The 17,240-nt window shown below is 30.5% G+C and overlaps 1 protein-coding gene across 5 annotated transcripts in view; it reads right to left on the reverse strand.

Annotated features, from left to right (window-relative positions):
• The window catches only part of LOC105198779 (sodium-coupled monocarboxylate transporter 2), a 29,228-nt gene that overhangs the window by 3,516 nt on the left and 8,472 nt on the right, over window positions 1-17,240 (reverse strand). For 2 of the 5 annotated variants that reach the window (XM_039455099.1, XM_026136298.2), the window contains 4 exons: window positions 6,204-6,608; window positions 4,581-4,755; window positions 3,494-3,648; window positions 2,908-3,048 (listed from right to left, as the gene is read on the reverse strand). In XM_039455099.1, coding sequence (XP_039311033.1) covers window positions 2,908-3,048; window positions 3,494-3,648; window positions 4,581-4,755; window positions 6,204-6,559 — 827 coding nt within the window. In that variant the 5' untranslated portion in view covers window positions 6,560-6,608. The other 3 variants (XM_039455100.1, XM_039455101.1, XM_011165618.3) reach the window with 3 other exon arrangements.

Below are 17,240 nucleotides of genomic sequence, written 5' to 3' on the forward strand. Positions count from 1 at the left end.
GCATTCCTATTATTCTGTAAGACTTAACAGAATAGCGCGCAGCAGTATCACGCGCGTCATAAGAACTTGTTATGTACGCAAAAATAAAAGTGGAAAGTAATGAACAACTGATGTAAGAATAATGGAGCAAATGCAGATGACAATTGCATAATTATATAACATTTATTCTTAATTGTTCTTTGAACTTTTCGAGATAATGAAACCCATTTAAATGGCATTATAATTTTTAACAAGATAAAATTTTTAAAAAGAAAAAAAGAAAAAATGGAAAGAAAATAAGATAATAAAAGTGGTTGAATTATTAAATAATATAAACATACAAGAATGATTCAGATTGACATACAGCAGACACTTGTAATTTGCATTAATGCACGTTAATTAAAACCTTTATATTGTATCTCGACATTAATTAAAATGCTCGTCAAGGAAGTCTAAAAAAATATCGAGTATAACCGCTTATGCAGCATAATGCGTCACATTAATATACATTAGAATGGGTAAATCCCGTAACAACATAAATTTTTAGCTTGCCGACAGTGACGACGCAGTCATTCATTATAATTTTGTAATGTCTCTAGGTATTTCGTAGCAGTCTACAGTAACGAATGATGTAGACGTTTTAAGGGGTTTTAATTCTTCATCATTCTGAATAGTTTTACTCACTCTTTCTCACTCTTGGCAAGTCATTTTATGCATAAATTTATGCATAGAGATTTTATTCTCTTTTCTCTTTCAAGGCACGTCGATGTCTATTGCACGGATATTATAGACCTCTTATTGAATAGCGAGAATCTCTGTACTGAAAGTTTGGCGCGGCGCCATTCAGCTCTCTACGGGGTTCTCATTGATTATGTGGTAATAGTAACTGTGGGTACAATTTCCTAAATCGCGGTCCAATCGTATCACTTTCCAAAAACTTTCTGCCGCTGATACGACGAATGCGGGAAATTATCGACGTAAAATCTATTAACTTGTCGTTAACGCTGAGAAATTCATTTTATAACTTTCAACATGCTAACCACATTTAAAAACGGTAACGTTATGAAATATGTACACTCGTATTATTTGTGTACAATAATATTATATAAAAACTATCTTTTATAAAACTATTTTTCTTTTTAATCTATTGTTATACACATACAATACATACATTTCTTTTTAAACAAAATCAACGTAACGTAAATACACATAATATTTCATACTGATTTCAAACCAAGTTTTATATGCTACATATATTATACAACAATAAGAAATAATTTTGAATATTAAAATTTTGTTGAATCTAATGATCAATTTTTATTGCAATGTCGAAAACTTTTTTACAAGCCACTTACTATGTCACCCGATCAAGTATAAAACTTTACTTTTTGTTACAAGAATATCCGTTTAAATTCCTCTGACGGTACGTTTGAGAGTAATAAAATTTTACGGACCAACGTAATGCATTTGTTTCATGTGATGTTTCAATTTAAGTGCAGTAGCACCGCAGCAAATTTGCCATAAGTTTTTATACGATTACGATCAGACATTGGATTAGAAAAATGTATGGTTTTACATTGACTACTATATGTACGCCTCAATTTTTCTACACGCTTACAATCGTGCGAGATTGCGAGTTGCTTCAATTGTGCACAATTGCATTTATATTCTACATTATAAGCGACATAAGTCTCAAATAATAAAAGATTACAAATAAATTTGCTAGGTAAAAGGAAACGTTGTCCTAAGGTTAAATGTAACACATGTGAACGAAAATTCCTGAATTTAATTTTACGGTAAGGAATGTGCCCATACATCATGATGGCGATATGACATTTTACGAAAAGGCATGCTTTAAAAGTTTTTGAAAAAAATTGAAATTCTTTTCTTCTTGATATTCCATAGTCGTAAGGGATGGTTTTACAATTTATAATTAAATTACAATTTAATTTATTTTTAATTCATATTTTAATATAATTTATAATTTATTATTAATTTAATATACTATGATATTGTATAATAAATTTTAGAATAATTTTTGTTTGTATAATTTATATTTGCTCTAACATTATATTCTACTTTAATTTCTATTGTCTTTTTGCGTTATTTTAATCTGTAAGTCGAAACTCTTTACATTGAGATAAGAGTTATTTGCATGACTTAATGTGAATCATATTTCATGTTGCTCACCTTAATGAATCATTAGACAACTCAAATGAAATGACTGCAGCGAAAAATTTCAACAACTCGCGAGTAAATACGTAATATATCAAGTACAACTGAAATGCATGCCAACATTTAAGAAAAAAATTTCTTTTTTAAAAAAAGATGAAAACTGCATTTATATTTATATCTTGTATATTACAAACCCATATTATTTCGAAATAAAAATTTATTAAATAATATATTATTATATGATACTTTTTAAATCATTGATTTTAATAATTAAATTAATTTTTATTATGTTACGTACATAAAAGTCTGTAATAGTTAATTCATGTATTATAATTACTAATAATAGTTTTTATAACAAAAAATATACAAAATATTTCAGAATAAAATATTTATTTATTAGTTGAATTTTATGTCATAGTTTCTATATGTTCTAATTAACTATTGTTACATATCGTCTATGACTTAATATTTAACATACAATTTTATTATCAAAATAAAAAGTTTACTATTAAATCTTTTTTTTTATTTAATTAAAGCTATTTATGCATTACGTGTATGTATTCGTATACTTAATTTCTATTGATGTTTTAAATATTTAAAATGATAATTTACTTTGCATAAATCACGTTATCGTTGAAAATATTTAACGAGTTGCGCATAACATGTAATACAAATATATCGTTTACTGTTGCATGCTAAAAATAATATAGGGAATCGTTCGAAGTTTCATACCAAGATAAAAACTTTACTTACTTGACAACTTTACTTTGGCTCGACATACTGCAATATCTTTGGACAAAATTCTGCTGACATCCGAAAATAGATAAACTCATGAAGAGCTGACCTAGTGTTGCCGATGTTGTCGTTACTCGAAGAGTCGGATCCATGTCAAAGCTGAAAATAAATATCGTGATTTTATCGTTAGTGATATACTTTCAGAATATTATGTGCGCCTTTTAAAGAAATACTCAATTATTAAAACTCTTTTGCAATTTAGAAAGGAGTGATTACTTTATTGTCTTCCCAAAATTTCAAAGATGCAAAAAATGCACAACCCGTGAAATAATTGTGCGCCGTTGCGGAATTTAATAATTTTAAATTGTGAAATGCGTAGCAAAGAATTTTAATATAAAATCATATTTTAACATTATTCAATTTGCTGACAGTTAGTTGGAAAATTGTATATTTTCGCCGAGATTAATAATTCTAAAGTTCAGAAACGAAATGCCAAACTGCACAATACGAATTCCGTACATGATCCATTTTAAGCATAAATTTATATTGAAATGAAAATTATTCATTTAGTGATATTAATTGGCGAATTATCGGTGTAACATACTTGAAGAAATTCAATCGTCCGCGTTCGGAAGTTACATTGAGAACGTTGGCCGGCCCACGAACGTTGATAGTTCCCTGTATGATGATTACCAAAGATACACCAATCATCGCTAAGCCTTGTATAACATCCGATAGAATAGCAGCTTTTAAACCTCCCTAAAAAGCGAACGTACATGAATAAGTATTTGTAAAATAACACAATCTATTACTGTTATCAAATGATTAGTAACGTAATAGTTATTAATTGGTCAAATCAACATAATTATTGAATTTTAAAAAAATTTTAATCATGTTAAATCTTTAGATCTTTACATAGAAAGGTAATCTGTTTCGAAATATGCATTTAATGTTATAACAAATATTATATTTCCCGTCACGTTGATGTCTCATTATATTGCAAAAGTTAATATTAAAAGTCATAAGGTTTTCATTATTTTTCATAATAACGTTGCTTGCTGTCATTATTCGCCCTTCAATGCGTCCTATTTATATGCGTGCTTGATTGCTCCAATTTCCTATGGGACGAATATAGGTAATTTGCTGCTGGAATGTAATTTGCGCAGAAAGCTCACGTTTATCAAAATTATGTAGTTTTACTTTATATTTAAATTTGAAATATTGAACTTTCCAAAAAATATTGCTTCTACGAGAATCGTCGCGAATAATTAACTTTTGAGATTGAAATCGATATTATTTCAATTTTGGATAAATGAGTGCCAATTACATAGTCAATTATATTGCACGTGTCATATTGCATATGTCATAACAAAAAATAGTTTATGTATTATTATATAGTTATTATCGCGTTTGCACAAATAAATGTAAGACATTTTTCTATAGTGTATTGCGTTGCGTTGTATTTTGCATATGATTTTAATCTACACTTTTTGTATGAAATCTCAAAGCATTAATTACTCTAATTTTTAAATAAAATATTGAACAGAGAAAGTAAGAGAGAAAATATGTACTAGATATTTAAAGAGAGAGAAAGAGAGAGAGAGAGAGAGAGAGAGAGAGAAATTTTGTTCAGTGAGTAAACATCGATATTTATAAAATATACAAATATGTAGCATAATATATGTTCTTACTATGATCGTGAAAGCCACAGAAATAGTCGTTATTCCCACGATACTAGCCCAGTACGGAAGCCCTATTACTGCTTTCAGCGCGACGCAAGGGGTGAATACCGTGACCGCCAAGTTCAGCAGACTCCGTACAACATAAGAGAAACTCGCCAAACATCTGACTAGTTTTGACTTGAACCTGGGGAATTTACATAATTAAGGGAGTTGAAATGAAAGATCCAGGGTGAATTATCTTCGTGTTAATTGGACGTGATGTAGTGTTCTTCACATCGGAGGAAAAATTATTTTGTTTAAAGTGCTTTATTAAATATCCGTAATGTGATATGTGTAGATATAATTTCTTTTCTCAAAAATTCTATTATTTTAATTCTTTATTTTAAATTAAATTTATTTTAAGTTAAAGTTCTTGTGTTTTGCGCGAATTTCATTGTAATGCCTTAGATTCTTCCTCTTAAAGTGACTTAAAGTAACAAACAATATAGTTTCTCATATATAATCTCATTTTCACCTTTATATTTTTAGTGTAAACCTTGTTAAATATTGCGTTGTTTAATGTTATCAGATACTTGGTTATTTATTAATGATTACTTGCAAAATACTATGAAATATGGAAGCAATGTTTGACAATTTTTCTTGAAATCATAAATAAATAAATATATAATATATATATATATATATATATATATATAAACTTTCGACAAAATACAAATTAATTAATATTTCAATTTCATTGCGAGATTGTAATGTACCAATATCAGGAGCTAGAATCAATCTTTGTCTTCTTTGTTATCTAAATATTCGTTATTTGAGGAATTGATGGGACCTTAGTAATAATTTTAAAAATTGTTCTCTTTTTTGCATTCAATCTAAAGCTAATAACTAACGTATACGTACATATATGTGACATTCTTTAACTTTATAAATTACACCCGTGATAACTCTTCTATGTTGATAATGATACTTCTTGTAAATATTATGCATTAATTAAACATAACACAAAAAATACCGTTACATGAGCAAACATAGCAAGCATACGTCTGTTATCGTTGCTCAGAAAATATTGACAATAAACGTGCGCACAGTGAGACGTTGAGCACGTGAAATTGTACATTGGGCACGGAGTAAACCACACATGTACCAAGATTTTTGTTGTGTTTGGAAATTCTTGGTTAAATATAATAGAAAAGAATATTCAACATTTATTGAAAGCTATAAATGTTTTCACAATGCTGAAATACGCAATGCATGCCTGGTATATTAGAGGAAAAGCGAAAAATTATACACGAGAAGATTTAATTTTTATCTTGTGTGCATTTTATCTGGTGCATTGCTGGTATACAATCCAATACGTTTTTCCAAAATCAATATTATTCAATTAAAATTTTTCGATAAACATATGCCGATAAAATTCCTACTTTACGTTATTTTTTTTTTTTTTTTTATTGTTATCGATTTGTTATCAACTTTATATTATAATTTAATATTTACATGTATTCAATACGTATTACTTTACTCCGTTTGTTTTCATGTATTTCTTAATATAATTTACGCGTAATCATCGATAGAAAATATTTTTATGAAAATATTTAAAAATAATATATGTATATTAGAAGCATATAAGTTTACCTCATGTCCAAGTATTGGTAGACCGACGTGATACCGAGGCTGTAGTAAACGGGTACGAAGATGAAACAGACGATGGGATAGGCCAGGAGCATTCCATACAGAGTCTCCCACATAGCGCTACCTCGATAATACAGTTCCGAAGGGTAACCAAGAAAGGACCTGACGCCGAGAGTTCCACGTGCGATCGATAGCATCATCGCGCCCATCGATACGCTGCCAGTAGCGAACACATAATTCGCTTTCGTCTCTTTTTTCTTGGTTTTGAAGTTTCCCCATAGCGGTATCACGAAGGAAATCACGATGAATCCGATAAACACCAGGTAGTCCACCACCATCGATGTGATATGGGTCGTCATCTCGGATTCAGAGCTGTTTCGGGATTCCTTCTGTGATCGAGGTTGTCGTCTGCGTATCAAGAGTGAATGCCGAGTTGAACAACGATTCGTATTAGGAGTGTGTCACTCGGTACTCTCTCGAAGCTCTCGATTACGAAGCGAGTGGGTTTCGAGAAACGCTCGAGTTGTCGAGTGCCACAATGATTGTTTCTATCGGAAGTGTCAGCTCGACGCGCGTGGATGCTACCTTTAACGCGATTCTTGCTTTATTCATGAAGATGATAAGCGTGATAAGTTCCGGCAAGGGTAATAACGGAAATTCGTCGATGACGTACATTTATATCGCGACGTTCACGTGTACGACGTATGTATATATAAGCGCGCCTGGATAACAACGTTATGCAATTTCATGAGAGACGCTAATATGACTCGATATGATCAGCGCGGCGCGATCGGACAGCACGTATTGACTACCAACGTAGCAAAGCACTTGACGTTATTATGCTAACAACCTCGAAGAAGACAGAGAAGACGTAATTCGACTCAACGAGAGAGAGAGAGAGAGAGAGAGAGAGAGAGAGATAGACGAGAGAACGTCGACATAGTGGGGCTAATGTTGACGAAAGAAGGGAGTCCGGAAGAACACGGTAGTTTCTTATCTTCTACCGCTATTGTTTATCGGCGTCGTGCCGGCACGTCTGTATAAGCTCTTTTCATTGAATTTATATCCCGTTTATTTCTCACGAAAGAAGAAGGCACCTGATCTTTTAGAGAATTGTTATAGTATAAGTGATGTATTGATGAACAAATTTATGCAACAGGCCGTAAGGATGCTTACAAATTTTAATGGTGCCAGTGCTTACGTCAATTCTCGCAACATTTATACACAGAGTTATTCATCCCTAAAGAAGGAAAGTACACATTTGTAATTTTAGAAACCCGTTGTTACAGTTAACATTGTTCTCAGCTTATTTTGCTAAAAATGTGAAGTTTTTATATAAAAATATAAAAAAATCATAGATATCCTATTATATAAAGTTATATAGTATTCTATATGATTTGTATTTGCTTTAAACGTGATAAATTTTTATATAAATAATTAAAGCGTTCTCGTTATCAGTAATTGTTAATTTATTAATTTCAATATATAGAATTAAATTTATTAAAATTTCCGCCACAAGAATAAGACAATTGCTGTTATATCACAAAAGTTTGTAAGCCCAGTTATTTTAGTATCCCAAACTTTTTATTGCTTCAACTCAACGCGTTTATTACGAAGCAACCATAAAATCCTGTATAGTTTGTGAAAAACGGTTATAATCCAGGAATTTCCTTGGATAAAAGGTTTTCTTTCAAAGCATCGTTTATAGCAGGCATTTTCCGTTAAGTACTTAAATTCTGACATGCGTTGTGATGCACACAGAAACGAAATATAATAGTCATTTTTATTCATTTACTCATTGCAGTAATTACATTTGTTATGGTTTATTTTTATATTGTATAATACTATCTCTGTAGTTTCCCGTTTTTGATAAATCCCTCTGTCTACAAAAAGTCTAAACGAAGATGATACATGAGAGTTTTGTTTTGCTCTTAATTACTGATGCTATAATTCCCTTCAAGCGTTTAACAATTACGCAATTCTAGATCTGTGAATACATTACGCTATGTTTTAATTACTTATTAGTCATAAAATCTAATATTATTAGTGTTAACAATTTAATTTATTAATACTAATGTAGAATGTTAATATTCTTAAAAAAATCGACAACTTTTTGCTACTCTAATATGATGAGCGAATTTGTGCTATATAAATTTATAACAATGAAAACCACAATTATGCATTATTTGGCATTCTACAACAAAGAAAAAGAAATGTAAAAGCACGAAATGCTTTTTGCTGTCTCTGACTTGGGGATGAACAATGCTCTTTTCTCGTTCACAAGTCGTGCTATTACAAAGATTCACAAAATTGAGACGAGAAAGCAGGGAATATTGTGCTCGACACTTCTTCGTAGTAATTCCTCCGTTAGCTCGTGGACCACTTTCCATTTTCCACCATTCAAATTTGTTCCTTACCCCGTGCAATACTATGGTTCGCTTAGCATGAAACAATGCTGAGTACACAATGCACATTTACGCGATATGCGTTTGGTGTACAAAACGACAACGGAAACTTGGCCGGTGCACGCGTTAACGCGAGTGGCCAATGAAGTGCCAGCCTTCGTGGAGCTAACACAACCGAGAATCCATTGTATCGCATTTGGAAACAATAGGTTTTGCGCACCTTCCCTCTCCTATCTCCCCCCTCTCTTTCTTTCTCCTCTCTCTCTCTCTCTCGTTCGTTCGTTGTCCACTCCCTTTCGTTCTGGTTCTATTTTCCGTTTCGCTTTTAGCTCGTTTTCCCTCGCCAGCTTTCTCCGGGAATGTGACAGTTCCTTCCACGTTTGCCCACTGGCAAACTCAGCTTTTGCTATTCTTGCACGACGTCTATTTTCATTTCGTGTCCAATCTCCTTTCTTACGTCGCCTTTTCAGCTTTATAGTTTATCATATTCGTCCCGTTTTCACGTCTTCTTACAGAATCGAAATTCATTTCTGACATTCGTTATCGTCGATAAAAATGACAGGGCGCATTTAGAGTGCATCAGCAAGAAATCAGTAAAATGCTCCTATCACGCGATGCCAATGTATGGATGCAGGTGTGCGCAAAAGAAGAATCGCAAGCTAGTCGAGTGCAAAAATCGCAGCTAAATGTTCTGTAAACTATGCATCCGACGAAGTTGCCGTCAACTCGAGCGAAACGAGTTCCAGAGAAATACTATTATTTTCACGACTTATTCGGATCATGGGAGATGTATAATTCGAATTAATATTCTCACTAATGTGATATTGCTAAAAAAAATGTTTTACTTTCACCATATATTTCTTTTCGCGATGTCTCTGATAATACATCTATGACATAAACGAAAAACTTGTTTAATTTTCTAGAAAAAATGTTTTTAATCCATCTCTACTTAATATTTATTAATTTCTTAAATATTTCTTTACATTTTTTATTAAATTAACGTTAATTTTATTGTTTATATATGTTTTCCACACAAAGTTTTATTTTTTAGTGAGATTTTAAAATTTATTGCTTTAAAATGCACAAATCGACGGTGATGCTGATAAATTCCTTATCTTTCTACATTGTGCTGACATTAAATTGATGAGTTTATAACAATGTATTTGACTTTATCTACGTTAATGATAATATATCATAATGACGAAACTAAGTGAAATAACTTCCGTTGTTGTAATTATCTTGTGACTCAGACAACTCGTTTTGACATCGTTGACATAAATAATGAAAAAGAAAATAAGATTATCATAAGACTTACGTCATCACTTAATATTCCACTTAATGAAACAGTCGATAAAACTCATTAAGGCGCTTCTTGGCGCCGGTAAGACACTATTTTTTCTGCATATTTGCAAATGCATCAACGATACATTGACGAATAAAATCATACGCATGTACTTGATTTTATTATTCGACAAATATGATTTGTCTCGTTACCTTAAAGAGCAGAAAGTGTAATAAATAAATCATCAAATATTATAAATCAAATTGAATGCAAAAGCACAGAATGCTTTATAATTATTATTAACATTTTAATGATAAAATTTGAACTTTTCCGCTTTTTCGTGTACCTTATATTTATATCATGTTATTCATAATAATGTCACGCGAAAAGAAACAAACAGTTTTAATGACCGTTTCGTATTACTCAATAGAACGAATGATATTATTGGAAATATTTTGATGAGAAAAAGAGATGGTACACAAACGAAAAGATAACCAAGTAGCTTTCTCTCGTAATATGTCATTAATAAAAAAATACTGATAAAAATGAACAAGTTGGTACTATTAAAAGCGAGGGAAAATTTGCTTTAAAAATATGAACATGTTCATTTCAGATATGTTTATGCTCCATTTTATTTTGTTTATTAATCATCACCTTGATAAAGCTTTTTATTTCTATTAAGCTTTTATTTTTACATCTGTCAACTTTGATTATTCGTTATATTCGTTATATAGGTTTATCGATTTTTTAAATCTATGCTTTACTTAAGAGACTTAATTGTAATGTAATGTGTCACACATAAAACACTTTTAATAATCATGACCGAATTTAAGATTCAAGTAACTGTAACGTCTACCGCAAATGATATCAAATCCTAAAAATTTTCCATTGACTTGCCACATAAATCGGGATTAAGATAACTTTGAATTTGCACTGTTACTACAGACCAGACACCTTTCAAGCTAGTATCAACAAAATCAAACGCTCATTTGATTGTAAGAAAAATCCGGTCATAAATCATGATGTAATGCGTTTTAATATAGCAATTCTACGTATGTATATTGCATAGATTAGGTTTTTAAGAAACAAGTTACATTGTACAATGTACAATGTACAAAAGTAACATACAATTCATATTTACGTGAAACCCAAATTATTGCTCCCTGTATGTGATTTCGCAATTATCACATTAATTCATATATTTTGGAATAAAATGATGTTACAACGTCAACGTTTATTATCACAAAATAGCATTCGTTGATCCATTAGATGTACCGTTTGTTTGAATTGCCACTGCCAACACTGGAACGTAAATCACTAGCGATATCTATGAGCAAATGTGTTACGACGTTTGCGAAACCAGTTGTACGATACTGCAAGAAATACTCGGTAAATACTCGGTTGGTTTGTAAATTTCATCTATTTGTTATCACACTTTACACGAAAACATTCAAGTTTTGAAACATCTATGACAAATATGCAACTTGTTGCCAGAGTTATAGAACTATCTTAATTTATTAAACTACATTTATTAAACTACATTTTCTTAACTCGAAAAGAGGGGAAAGATTTCACATAAAAAATATGCACACGAACAAATATTAAAGATTATCTAACACACATGCATACTCACAAAATTGCAATTAGTATTATATATAATTACATATGCGCGATATAACTACACACGATAAATATATAAAAGTATTAATTACTCTTTAACTTAAAGTTTTATAATTTATGAAAATTCTTCAAGATTTTCTAATTTTTCATACATGCTACATTAATATTGTAGTATTTGCCATGAACATGAGATGAAAACATATAAATGCGATACTTACGATGTATCATGATGAACTTGTGAAATATACTATTAAACGATAAAACAAGCGTGTATGTAAAGAAGAGAGAAAAAGTAATGGCCGCGTTTGAAATGTCAATCAGAATATTTATTGTGCGGCTATAAAACTTGTATAAATGCTTTTAATTGCTGAAAAAATAAATATTCGGGGTTAGAATGAATGGGGTGATAATTGCTTGTGCCGATTGTACATCCAGATTATCCGGTTGTTCCGGATCCGTGAGGCGAGTACGAAGCGAATTCTTTTAGCAGCCAAATATCCAGTTACCATTGTAGTACATTAGCTACAGCACGAAGCGTGCCAAGAATTTTTTCGTCGTTGGTAGCGAGCACATCTGTAGTGACGGCACGTTTTAACGCAATGTTTGCTAAGTTCTGAGCAACGAGCAATTTTTCATGCGTACATTACCATCGTTTTTTTTTTTCATCTAAGGAAAATCCGCTTCACTGCTATTTCAGATTTTATTGATTTTATTGAGTTTATTATGTAGCGCAGAGTACAAAACACGCTCGCGCCATTAGCCTAATTCACTCGCGTTGGCTCGAGCGGATTTAAATCATGCTGCACTTCCGCGTACATATATTCTCATTTCCTTTACCTTCAGATTTATCGCCATATTTACGTGCATACTCTGAAACCGTCCTCAGCTGTTATTGTGGAATAATCGAAGTTTATCAGAGTTTAGAGAATCAACACATTTTCATCGTGTTATTATTTATGATCGCGATTTATGTTTGCTTACAATACTCTAATCGATGTTATATTTAATTATATTTATGCAACGTTTTTATCTTATTTAAGATACTTGTAAATACATTAAGATCTAAATGATTTAAAATCAAAATCTCTAAAGAGAAAGAGAGAATCTAAATTATCTCACTTTTATACAAATTTAATATAATCATTATAATATTTTCTAAATATAATTTTATATCAATTTATAATAGAATAATATACATTTCTCAAAAACAGTTGTTATCAAATTTATTATTATAAAATCTTTACATCTTTTATAAAATTTAAGAAATAGGATGCAGACGATATTCTGAATAAAGTGCACGTTTTGAAATCTTATTGGGAGAGACGAGTCAGTGTAAGACGCGCTAATGCGAGACGTGATAATAAAACGAAACTATTTGACGAAAGTATCTTAGCTCATCAGTATTTGGAAATCAACGGCACTTGACAAAATAAAGACGTTGAAAGCCATTTACAAACATGATATGGCGCCTCATCACGTGCTATCGTGCTATTCTTTCGGCTTTCTGCTACTTAAACCCATTACATACAAACAGCGAATCGACATGCACGTGCTCATCATGACACCGAATCTCGTGTCGTAAGGCTAATAATTTTTCTCATTTTTCTCAGTTTTCTTTTAAACTCGTAGAATGTTGATGATCATGTTGATGATATGAATTAGCGTTTATTGAGGATGTAATTTTTTATTATGTTACCGCAAAGCAGTTTTTGTAACAAACGTGCGTCACAGTTTGATCTCCTAGAAATATCTGACATCCATAACGTATTACTTTAAAAGATTACCTTCTTTTTCACAGAAAAACAATATTTATCAAAAATACTTGCGAATAATTGCAAATTACTGTATAGACAATATATATTTTGTAATACAATCTTGAATGATCCATTAAATTTACGTAAAAGATGTGCTGATCATTGCGTACATGATATCACGTTCTCATAAAACGTCAATTACAATACATAGAACAAAGTCTATCTATGTAGTAATTGATTGTTGGTACAAGTTAATAAAGAAATAAGATTTAATTTATGGATCGTTAGCTTTGAGTTTAATGGAAGATATGATGTAAAAGATATTTATGTATGCACACGGAAATTTAATAAAAATAATTGTGTGCGCGCATGTGTGCATTAACTTTTTATGAGATGAAAATAAAATTTTTTTCTTTTTTTATTCAAAAGAAATCAATTGGATTTAAAAATATAAAAATAAAATAAAAATAAAGTTTTTAAAAATACAAGTGTTTAATAATTTTGGTTAAGGCTGTCTCTATTATTATTAGCGTTATAAGCGTTTTACTAATACATCACGTGAAAATGTTTTATCTATAAAATATTTTCACGTGATGTATTAGTAAAACGTGATCGTTGATATGACTGATAAACACGTACGTGGGTAATCTCATGCGTAATCTACTATTGTTTTTTGTATGATTAATGTTTTTATCTGATATTGTTTATTTTTACAATTACATATATAAAATAAAATACATAGTTAATTGTTAATTTAATACTTAACATAGTCAAGATTAATGAGCTGATAATTCGTGATATTTGCAAGAATAATGTTTTTAATTTTTAAAATAATTGCAAAATTTTAATTAGTTTTTCTTTGATACTATTGTCTATTCATGTTTATAATATAACACACATATATATATATATATATATATATATATATATATATATATATATATTGGACTTTATTGCGGTTAAATTGCGGTTGACAATGTAACATGTAATTTAGTTAATTATATACATCCTTACGATCTAATCTACGATACGTCAGATCATAAATGTGTGGTTCATAAAAAAATGGCACCCGGAAGTGTAGCCTGTTCTAAAGAGAGAAACATTGCGTATGCTAATATTCATTGAAATTTTATTGTATAAAAAATAATAATGGTATAAAAGTTAAAAATAACCCTTAATAAACATGGCAATAATCATTCATTAACAATTTAAAATGACTCCCGGCGGCGTTTTTCACGTAAAATATGTAAATGTCGGTTACGAAGGTGCTTTTTCATTATACATATACGTAAGATTAGAAAATGATTCAAAACGTGACTCATTCGCACATGATACGTAATGACAGGTGTGGTTTCGCGATTTTACTCTCACGTTGAGATTCTCCCGATAATCATGCGATTGATAACGAGTCGTAGCGCCGTCTTTCCAAAGCTAATTTTTTCCAATTATTCAATACGTTTAATTTTTAAATAACCAAGATATTTGATTGAAAACATCTCAATTGAGATTTCATATTAATTTTTTATTTTTCAAGACATGACTAATAATTTTATTAATTAATTTGTCTCTTAAAATAAATAAAAGTCCATATATTGTATTTACTGTGCGATTAAACAATTCAATGCAACATTTAACTTTTGTCTCTCTCTCTCTCTCTCTCTCTCTCTCTCTGTGCATGTCGGCCAGAAAAAAGTTACAACGATAGTACGAATGATAGTACGAGTCTTTGTAGGTCAGCGTTAGGTAAATGTTCTTGATTACATATCTAAGCGATTTTTTTTGTGCCATATTTTCATAAATAGCTACATACTTACAGTACATCATAAATTATCATGACGTAACAGCATAATTTTTGCTTTCAGTGTTAAATCTAAAGCTATGATGTACATATACATTCGATAAAAGATTTCGCATATAAAACACGATTTACTCTATAAAATATTGCTGTTTCTGTTTGATACTTATGGATCTTTTTGATATACACAATTGATGCACAATTCTTAATAAAAATTAATTTAGTAAAATAATTTATTATAAAAAAATTGATAATTTTGAAATATTAAATTTATTACTATATTTTATTAGAAACGTTGAAATTATTAGTAGAAAATTGGGTTTCTAGAATTTCTAGAAGCTTCTTCGGTGAAAACTTTCCTAGATTTTAATATAAAGCATATATTTGATATTTTGTGTCAGATAGTGCTGAAAAATATTTGATTAATTTACCCGTGGAATTAGATAACGTGACTTGAATTGTGAAGATATCTGTCAACGATTAATGCTTATAATGTTTGAATCAACAAACTTGCATGTTTGTAACGATCAAACAAGATGTTATCATTAAGAAGCGAAAGACCAAACAAAACTAATAGTAAGACAATGTCTACACATTAACAAATAACATTACTTATATTAATATTTGATTCTAATTTGCAATAAATTTTTATTTTTTTTATTTTTTTTTATTTTTTTTTTTTACTCAATAGCATAACGTTAATCATGTCTTTCTTCAGATCAATATCACTCACGCGAACAACACTACTTTTTATCTTTTAGCATTTTTATTTCTTCATGCTATTGTTTAGAATACATGTAGACATGCATGTAACCTTTTTAAAAAAATGTCTGAATTGCATTGATTACTGAAACATTTGACTATAACATATATAGCATTGTAATTATATATATACACAATTAACTCTACATATATATATATATATATATATATATACACGTATAATTGCGGATTCTCTAAAATCCAAACAAATGGGATTGGAGGACTGTGCCGATGTTTCAGTAACGAGTTTGCACAGTTGGCGAAGTAAATTTAGCATTAGTAACCGGTTTGCAAACCAAGTTTCTCCAGCACTTCATAGAATATAAACTCAACTTGACTCGAGTTGACTATATTAGACTACCGCCAAACTTAGTAATCCACGATCGAATCATCGACGCGATGTAAATATTGGCGTTAAATCGATTGTTGTCGTAATTCTGATTGAGATCTTGCTCGCGAAAAAGGCCAGTAAATCTTATAATCTTACAAAAAAAGAAAGGAAAGACGATCGTTCTCAATCGTTGCATTTCAGTACGGCTCGCCCGGTTGAAATCGTTGAAAATTTTGCTCGAGGCATTTTTCTGCATTACAGTTCTTTCAGTGGTAAATCGTTTGGATTGATAAAAATGGAGCGTATGTAATGGCTGCTCTCTCCTCGCGCCTTATCTTTACGAATGTAAAACGGAATGTACAAGGCGCGCGTATAAAGTATGAAATTGTGAGTGTGATATGTTTCTGTCAGTAACAACGATTACGTCGATCTAGAAGAAGACATAATCATGCTATTTGTCATTTTACTCTTTTACGGTTCGTAGGTATTGGAATTTCAACAGTCGCAATGCGATAACTTCTTTCTGTTGAAAACACCAATTTTCTTTTCTTATTGAAATAATTTAATTCTTCTATTATATTCTCTAAATCGGAATTAGTAAAATTTTACTAATTTCACTGGTAGTAGTTAGTACTTACAACTGTATTGATCAGAGAAATGTATGCCCTGTCTATTTTCAGTGATAATACACTGATTCCAATCAGCCAGAATATTCTTCTCTTCTTTTAATCGGAATTACTGTAAGACAGTACATAAATAGTCATTGATGATCACAGTTATAAGTATAATAATGCAAATCAATGATTACAAGATCACTGATTTACAATTTAATAGAGCCTACTGGAGAAAGCACGTTACTAAACTCAGATAATCTATTCTGTCTCGCGCAATCTGAGATTATTCAAAATTTGCATGCTACGTCTCTGATGTTTCGATTATGTTAATTTGATTGTTGTATTTAAGCGTCCCGCGTCTTTAAGAAGATAGATTTAAACCATCTGGACTTTTAAAGTAAAAAAAATTAATAAATTGTTATAAATTATTCCGTGTTTTTACTCATTATAACAATTTTTAATAAGTTTTTCTAAGAT

Source organism: Solenopsis invicta, chromosome 11 (genome assembly GCF_016802725.1).
Source record: "Solenopsis invicta isolate M01_SB chromosome 11, UNIL_Sinv_3.0, whole genome shotgun sequence".
In the NCBI taxonomy this organism is placed as follows: domain Eukaryota; kingdom Metazoa; phylum Arthropoda; class Insecta; order Hymenoptera; family Formicidae; genus Solenopsis; species Solenopsis invicta.